Source organism: Phoenix dactylifera, chromosome 7 (assembly GCF_051530095.1).
Source record: "Phoenix dactylifera cultivar Ajwa chromosome 7, Ajwa_hap1_PhDact_Kaust_v1.1, whole genome shotgun sequence".
Lineage (NCBI taxonomy): Eukaryota > Viridiplantae > Streptophyta > Magnoliopsida > Arecales > Arecaceae > Phoenix > Phoenix dactylifera.
The window spans coordinates 20722863-20731958 of NC_143196.1; the positions used below are offsets into that span (position 1 = coordinate 20722863).

The 9096-nt window shown below is 41.8% G+C and overlaps 1 protein-coding gene across 1 annotated transcript; it reads right to left on the bottom strand.

The window, feature by feature from the left end:
* Positions 1 to 4244: 4244 nt before the first annotated feature.
* On the bottom strand, positions 4245 to 8129 carry LOC103698268 (abscisic acid 8'-hydroxylase 3-like). Its single transcript, XM_039118465.3, has 9 exons — positions 7813 to 8129; positions 7401 to 7719; positions 7138 to 7290; positions 6801 to 7049; positions 6608 to 6697; positions 6287 to 6365; positions 6065 to 6171; positions 4777 to 4895; positions 4245 to 4536 (listed from the first exon to the last, which is right to left on the bottom strand). Exons 1-9 carry the CDS (start codon positions 8007 to 8009, stop codon positions 4419 to 4421), a joined length of 1431 nt encoding a protein of 476 aa, XP_038974393.1. The 5' UTR covers positions 8010 to 8129; the 3' UTR covers positions 4245 to 4418.
* Positions 8130 to 9096: the final 967 nt, after the last annotated feature.

The following is a 9096-nucleotide window of genomic DNA, read 5'->3' on the forward strand; positions in this document are numbered from 1 at the left end:
TGTAGAAGTGCAGAGAGTAGACTCCGCGGATAACGTGGCAGACCCGTTCACTAAGCAGCTAAGTCAGCAAAAGACTGAAGCCCACCTTGAGAAGATGGGGCTTAGATATATGACTGATTGGCTTTAGTGCAAGTGGGAGATTGTTAGATGTATGCCCTAGAAGCCAATCTGGCTGACACATTGTTAATTCTAGGGACATAATTTTGTACTTGACTATTTATTATTGAATATATAGAAGGCATCTTTTCATTCATATTATTTATGTGTCTATGAATCGTCCAAGAAATTAATAAGATAGTGATGCATATTCTCAAGAGTTGAGAATTTGAGCCATGTGTCATTGGTGATTAATTTCTAAATGCTCCTGATCAATGGATCATCACGAGGACGGTGATTGATCCGATCAGTGCACAGATCACTTTCCTTCTGAATGGACGAGACTTGAGTCCACAGTGTAGGGACACTGAAGTGATAGTGCAGGTGCTTGTTAGAGAACAAGGGTATTGAGCGTGACCAAGACAAGAAGTCACTTGGATGTCTATCCACTCGTCAGTGACTTGCTTGATGTTGCAGTAGTGTGACTGGTCCTTTGACCTGCGGTGCTTCGGCTACTCACAGGGAGGTTATTGTAGTTTGACTGCACACATACATGGTCCCTAGCCATATGGGTCCATGCAGTGTAGATTGGCTACAGTAAGTTCACTGTAGGAGTAGGGTATGCACCTATAAGGAATCTATCGACCTTGATAGATAAGGAGAGATCCTATGTGATTTATAAGACTAAGTTCGTAAGACCTCGGCCGGGGCAGTATGCACAGTAGAGAAAGAGTTTTCCACTCTCGAACTTAAGTCGAATAAATCTTCACATATGACAGACGATGGGGTTTGACGAGTTGTCCATGACCTCCGTCCTGTAGGGATCCACGGTAGTAAGACTGTATCACATATTAACTGCACCTAGAGGTTCACCATTCTATTCTACTGGGTAGCCACTACATGCTGCTAGGTGTCACTGGTGGATGGTGGGACTCATAGGGATTATCTTGATGATCGATAAACCCTAATGAGTTGAGTTGGAATCGTTCCAACCCATTGAAAGGAGTCTTCAATGATATTGTGATAGAGATCACAATATATCTCACTACCAGTCAGAGTAGAACCTATGGGGTCACACACACTAGAAGTATTGACCGATCTGATGGTTGAATAGTGATTGGGAATCACAAGTAATCAATTCGATTGATATTCAGTTGAAGTAGGAACAAAGGAAATTAATTAATTGGACTTGAAACAAGAGTCCTACTTCGAGTAGGATTCCTAGAGTCCTAATTGGATTAGGACTGGAAATCCTAGTTGGAGTAGGACTGGGATTCCTACTTGGATTAGGATTCCCACAATCCTACTTAGAATAGGATTTTGAATTTAATGTGAATTCCTACTTAGAATAGGATTCCTAAAAGTCCCAATTGGATTAAGACTTCGGATTCAAATTGAGTCCTGATTGGATTAGGACTAAAATTAAATACATCCTAATATGGATTAGGATTTCTTAAGTCACAATTAATTTTTAATCTAATGAATCAATAAGACTCCTAATTGGATTAGGATTGAAGAGTTCAATTGAGTCAAAATTGATTCAAGTACTAATTGGATTAGGACTTACCTAGATTGGATCCATTGGTTCACCCTTGGGCTAAGCCTAATAGGATTAGGGCTTGACCACATTAGGGCAATGCAAACCCTAATGTGGACTAGGGTTTACCAAGAGGGAGGGGCGCAAGCCCCTCCCCCTTGATCACTTGGTACGGCACAAGAGAAGGGGCCGGCGCCCCCTCTTTGGAAAGTCATCTAGGGCTCCTACTTTGGAGGAGCCCTTGATGGCTATAAAAGGGCATATGAGGCCGGCGCCCTAAAAGCATTGCTTCCTCTCCCTTTTGTGCCGTGGCCACCCTCTCCCCTCTCCTTGTTTCAGCCGCAAGCAAGGGAAGAAGAACTCCAAGTGTTGGCGGTCTCCTCCCCTTCCCTTGCTTCATCCAACGCAAGGAAGAAAAGAAGGCTGCGTGGGGATTCTTCTTCATCCTCTTCTTCATCCTTCTTCTTCCTCCTCTCAAGCATATTCAAGAGTTGAAAGAAAGAGAGGAGATCAGCCATCAAAAGAAGTCTTTGCAAGGGAGTTAGCACCCCGGGAAGACAAGAGATCTTTGATCAGGTCCTCTGCTTCGTGTGGATACCCGTAGAGGCCGGACGTTTGAACGGCTTCAAACGAACCCTCAACCTAAAACCACGAGCTTCAGTTTGCGGTGATCATCTACCCGCACAAGGTGAAAATTTGATCTCCCTAAAGGTTTTAAAAGTATTAATCCTTATCTTAACTACGAACGATCTAGAAACAGCGTCCATGCGATGAACGTCGATCCCGCTTATGCCGATTCCGCTGCAATCTGATTTTTGTTTTGAAATATCAGCAGCATAGGCGGGTTCCCAACACCGAACGGGTCGGCATCGACCCGACCCGACCCGACCCGAATTTCAACCGGGTCGGGTCTGGGTCCAAAATTAGGACCCGAACAAAAAATCGGGTCGGGTCGGGGTCACTCAGGATCCGACCCGACTTGACCCATTTGCAGCCCTAAGTATAGTATTAGTATAGTACGGTATGCGGTACACCTGGTGTATCGAATGTCAGTACGCCACCGGTACCAAACCGGTAGTATGGTATATTCGATACCATCCGGTCTAACATACTATAATTGTAGGTCAACAAAAGTGGCTTACCAGAAGTCCAACCCACACTTGCGACCTGGTTAGCTAGGATCATTGGCTACTAACTTTGTATATGATTGCCTCGTTATAGTTGCCACGTTTATGGTTTCTATGACAACCAAATTTGCCTAAAGACTATTGATCCAACTGCGGCATTTGGGTGGACGAATTCAACTACAAACCTTCCAAGTTGCCTTCAGTGCTGCAAATGTACCCAAGACACAGACATCAATTTTATAAGATGTTCTGTAGCTCTTGCTTTTGTAACATTTTGGGAATTTTCCATCCCCATGGCAACCAATCATTGTGTAGGTGCACGTGCTCTTTCTCCAATAGATGAGTTCCTTGTCATTGATATACCACAGAGCATTCACCTCAACTCTGCTTTCAAGCCATATTTTGCTAAACAATACAAGCTTTCAAATGGAAACGCCGGGCAAGCTAGCTTTGCCTATTTAATTAGCTTAATGTGCCCCAAGTTTGTGTCTGCAAAAATGTTGTCTTATAATGATACTATCATGAGATCTCTAGCTTTCCATCCTTCTCACACAACTTTTGAGATGATGAAAGTTCAGCACTTGGACCAGATTTAGGGAATTGTAATTAAGTGTTGGCGCACATTGAAGTAATAATCTAATCATAAGGGGAGAAAAGAAAAGAGCCAACTTTCGCACCTACTGCAATGTAGCCAATCAGCGTTGGACAGACTCGAAGACCAACACCAAAAAGGTGGACCATGGTTTCTCCTTGAGGCAGCTGACTGCAAGGACCAATGTCCCCACAGGAAGAATCCCATCCCCCCAATTCCACTGTACATTTGACATCCATACAAATGCCCGTACAACATACTTCTCTCAGGGTTACTTGATTTCATGTCCTTGAATGATAGTATGACTGACCCCTACCACATCTATGTTGTCGTATGCCTGACCCCTGCCACATCTCTGTACAAAGGCTTGTCATTCCCAACATCATTGTGCGATTGCCTCTCGTCAACCGAGGTCGGCATGATGTGTCCATTGCCCAACGTCCCCAGAGGACTCTCAAATCAAGCCAGCCATCTGGAGCTACGGTACGTTTTGCCACTGGGGCACCCAAGTGTCCTTGCTCCTAGGGTTGGTCATTGGCCACCAGCTAAATCCCTCGTTGGGCCATTGGCCACACATCTTGGAGGTGAGTAATTTCCTCTCTCTCTCTCTCTCTCTCTCTCTCTCTCTCTCCCTCCCTCCCTCCCTCCCTAGTTGTAGCCAATGGCAGTGCAACACTTAGCCCCCAGACAACCGCTCCATTGGAGGGCCATGCAAATGACACGTACACTTGGAGCATTGTGCGATGACACGTGGCGATGTAACATGCATAAAATCCAATGTAGGGCCCATGGCATCGAGGATGATATCACATTGACATGTTATTTCGTTGTCCAAATGGATATTTGCAATGCAAATTACTAGTTGGAAGGGGGACCAAATGACATGCGAGAGTGATAGAGATCCGCTTGATCGAACATAAATATAATATATTCTGTTACACAAGAAGCGATAGGAATTGAGGCTCTCTCTCTACTTGGTGCTCTAGACACCGAGATTCATCTAGTGAGGTCAAGTGGCGCAAAATGCGCACTCCTGGCCGGATTTCTAAAGTGCAGGCAGATGCCATTAGGCGGCGCCGCTGCTGCTTATGACCGAAGCTCTCCACAACTTGGCTGGTAGACCATGCTTGGGGACCAGAAATGGGCTATACTCAATCCCACTTTGGGGTCCCTCCACTTCCCACCTGCAAACCAAATTCAAACAAGGGAAAAGAAAAATTATATAAGTAATGAATCCACCATTTTTTTGTTTGATTTCCTAAAGTTTTAGAGCAGCCTTTGTCTTTCTCTATGTTGCAATTTTTCACTTTGTCCCATGGAATCTTCCAAGGAGAAAGAGGCAAAAACCATCAAAATGAGGTTTCCTGCATTTTCTAGATGAAATCGAATATATGCGTATCTCCAAGTCTTTCACTCAGACCCACCTGTATTTGGCCACCAGATGGTGGATCAAGATGAATATTTCAAGCTTGGCTAGCTCATTGCCAGGACAGGAGTGAACGCCGTTTCCAAAGGGCCAAAAGGTATTGGGTTTGGGTGCAGTCTGTATTCACCAAAAAAAAAATAAAATTAAATAGCGAGGGCAAATGTACGCGCACGCGCATATATATATATATATATATATATATATATATATATATATATATATATATATATATAATTTTGAAAAAGTAAAAGGAAATGTAGTTGTCAAAACTATGATTGCAGTAATTTTGTTAATTGATCTTTTCTGAGATACAATTTAATGCACATAATATTTTGATTTATTAGTTATACAGTTCTTCACTTTGATTGTTATGGATGACTGGACAGAGTTGAAGCAAAGTTGGTACATTACTCATATTAAGGATGACTTTTTCGGTATGTGATACCATTTTAAATGACATGCACGCATGTACGCACACACGCATATATATATATATATATATATATATATATATATATATATATATATATATATATATATATATATATATATATATATATGCATACGTATAAGCATACGTATATATATATACACACATATACATACATACATACATATATATATAGATACAATTTAATGCACATAATATTTTAAAAATTGTTTTCAAGTTTCTAGTGCAAACTAGCCAGGTGAAAAGCCTTGCGTATTATAAAAGGTAAAGAGAAAAGAGAGTGCTCTCACATGGACAATTTCTATGCTGACCAAGTGAATCTCTTTGCTTTGCGTGCTTAAGAGATATGACTACCATGTGCCAAGTTTATTGTAAATAAAACTGAAAGTTTTAAGTGGGTTTTCGAAGAAAAATTTAAGTGCCTATATTTAATCCAAAAGATTACATCAAGAAATTATTAGCTACTATAATGTGTACAGTAATTGTGATGTCACAATGCTGGAAATATTTATTACGTGAAATTAAAGAATATATCAATGTCCTCATTTTAGGTATTCATTTAAAATGATATGATAACTAAAATTACTATTTTAAAATAGTGAATTAACCAGTTTAACCATTACATAATACCAGTTAAAGCAAATATATAATGCTCATAATTGATAGGCTGTTTTATATGTTAATGAGATAATTGAGGTGGGCCGAAGTTGCCATAAAGCTGTCATTTCTTTGGGTACATCATAAGGCTGTCATTCGAAAGCATATATATCCATAACATCTAAAAGAAAGCAATTAATGTCATGGTGTATAACTGAATCCAACCATACGTATGTACCTTGAATCTAGAAGGGTCGAACTTTTGTGGATCTCTGAAAAATTCAGGATTATGATGTATGTTCCTGAACAAAGGCATCACCTTCCATCCCCTGGGGATAAGGTACCCTGCACCCCAGGAGCATATCGTCAAACATATTAGACTTTGCGTATCTTCATGTACCAGGGTTAGAGAAAATTTTTGTACTGTTTTTTTCTAGCGTGCTGCAGCTATAACACATACCATTGTACTCCACATCAACCACGGCCTCCCTAAACGTAAAAGAAATGATGCTTGCCATTCTTAAACTCTCCAATATAATCTACATCAGAGAAAATTAAGTGCCATTATTTTTTATGGTGCATCTGTAATGATCCAAAATCTCATCCAAAAATACTAGCCGAAAGGTATTATTTAGTTTTAAGTATCCAAGATTTTTTCGACGAATAACTAATGTGAGGCTAAACATATGATCGCATGAGTTTTCATATTATCATGAGCACAAAGGCTTATATGTGAGAAATATCCATTTCCTTTTGTGTGAAGGAGAAGAGTTGGGCTTACCCTATGAGTGAGGACCATGCCCCTGGTCTGGGTCCATGTCAAGGGTTGCTTTCCATACCCGTTGGTCCCGTGTATACCCATTTGCTCCGCCTGCATGAAAGGGATGTTAAGATTCAGCTAGAGTCGCCATCATCATCGGCTAATTACCAACTGGTTAGAAATCCAGGGCTCAAGGCCTCCGAATGCGTACTACCTTCACGGCTTCGAGAAGCTTCGGGTTGTCATGGAGATACTTCAAGATCCATGTTAGGACACTGGCGGTGGTGTCCTGCGCCGCAAAGAGTACACCGATGATGTTGTCAGCGATCTGATCATCACTCAAGTGCTCATCTTTGTCGCCTGATGAGTCCATGAGGCAGCCTAAGAGATCCTTCTCCATCACTCCTTTCTTCCTCCTCTCGCTCATGATCTCACCCAGCATCTGACGTAGCCGTTTCCTGGCCTATTTAGAGAAAAAATTCATAGCAAAAGGAACAATTGAGACACTAAGAAGGAAAAGAGAACACATGAGATGAAGGTCTCCTCCTTACTTTAATTGCTTTGTGGAATAGAGTTCCAGGAATGTTAATGGGGAATGAATTGTAGCCCTTGTCGACGATGAAGTAGTTCCTCTTCAACTCTTGTTTGTAGTGTTCTTCTAGTCGGCCACCGAAAATTGTGAGGATGCCCACATCAAAGGAGAACTACATGATCCCAAAAGAAGAAAAAGAAATGATCATGATCGGAGAAGAAATTAACAGCAGCCAAAACATATGAAACTAAACATCGATCATGGGAGGCAAAATCTACCAACCTTCTTCATTGCATGAAATGTTTTCACCACATGGCCATCCCACGAGTCGAGCATGGAGATCACGGTGGCTTCGATGTCCGGGACGAGGCCGCGAAGGTTTTCCGGCGCTAGCGAGCTCTGCACCAGCTTCCTCAGCCGCATGTGGTAGTCCCCTTGGTGGAAGAACAGAGCCCACGGGCCGATCATCCGCTCCTTGCTCCGAGGGTACGTGGGCTTGAAGAGGTGGGCTTGGGTCACGAGGACGAACCTGGCGGCCTCCGGGCTGGCCAGCATCACACAAGGGTAACCCAGCACCTGGGTTTTGAAGATCTCCCCGTACCTATAATACAACTTCACTCACTCAGTCCCATGCACCAAAAGGAACCCAAAGCAAGGGAACAAGGAGGCAATCATAAGAAAGAGGGAGCGGAACCGTTTCTGTTTTGTGGCAAAAAAGATATTAGGGTCTTGCGAGTAGAGCTGAAGGGTCTCTCCTATGTAAGGCCATCCCATGGAACCCGGCGGGAGTTTCACTTTTGCTTGGGGTCTTCTCGTGTGGTTTCTCGTGAGGAGATAGGCGAGAAGGGCCAGGAGAAGGAAGGTGCAGATAACTTCATAACACATCTCCATGTCCCTGCAATAGAAACCAAGATGGAGAGAGACACCTCTCCTTTATCTCTTGTTGCCGCGGGAGTTGGTATGGGAGAAGGAGGGGGTGGGAAATACGAATTTGATAGGATCTTCGGAGTGGGGCTGGAGAAAGCATTGGTGGGTTTATATAGAGAAGGTCGGAGAGGGGGAGGAGGGTGAATTGGGATCTTATACAGCACTAGTATACAGCACTAGTATCCATTACCAAACGTTTTCTTTTTCATTTTTTTGGAAAACAATTAACAACAAAATCACCCACACGGGTCTACCAAATCTTAGTATATATAGTGGGAAGAGAAAGATTACAGTGAATTAATACAAAAAAGCTTATCTCGAAAAAGAAAATTAAACAGGGAGAAAAAGGGTTACGCAATTGAAGCTTACCTATTCTGAATAAGGGGCCCAGCCAACCTCCTTGAGCAATGCTCCATGTACTCCGTGCCATGTGACGTGGGGGTATTAGCGCATTTCAAGGGTCAGTGACGGGTTTGTAATGCGGAGCACCAATCGTAACATCACGCATGGCAACCGATTTGGGTCCACACTCCAAAGCATTTCCTAGAAAATCGATATCGAATTTCGTGTGTGGAATCGATAGTTGTTGATCCCCAAAGTTGATTAAATTATTTTAACATTCCTGTAGCTCATGGTTTCTAGAAGAATGCATTCTTTTGTTTCTCTCTCGGAAGTAAATGAGTTGAATATACTATTTCTATACGTATCTCCTGACATATGCTTCTAAAAAATTCATTATAATAATAAAATTTGCGCTTTTGCATTATGTGGGTCAAAATTTGTGATAAGAATATCTTTGACCCGTATCCTCATAAATATCTATAAAGATATGACTAAGATACTAGATATATGAGGTACATTGATTAACTATCTCTATTCTCTATCCAAACCAATTGACTCTATTTATTAAGTGTGAGGTAATAATAATATTGGTATTATTCTGCTTGGCCAATATTAAAATTTATTGCTCAATGTGCATAAAAAAATTGACTATCGAAGCCTTTAATTTAATTTATTTGTTACATTGTCATATTGCATTTGAAAAATAGCT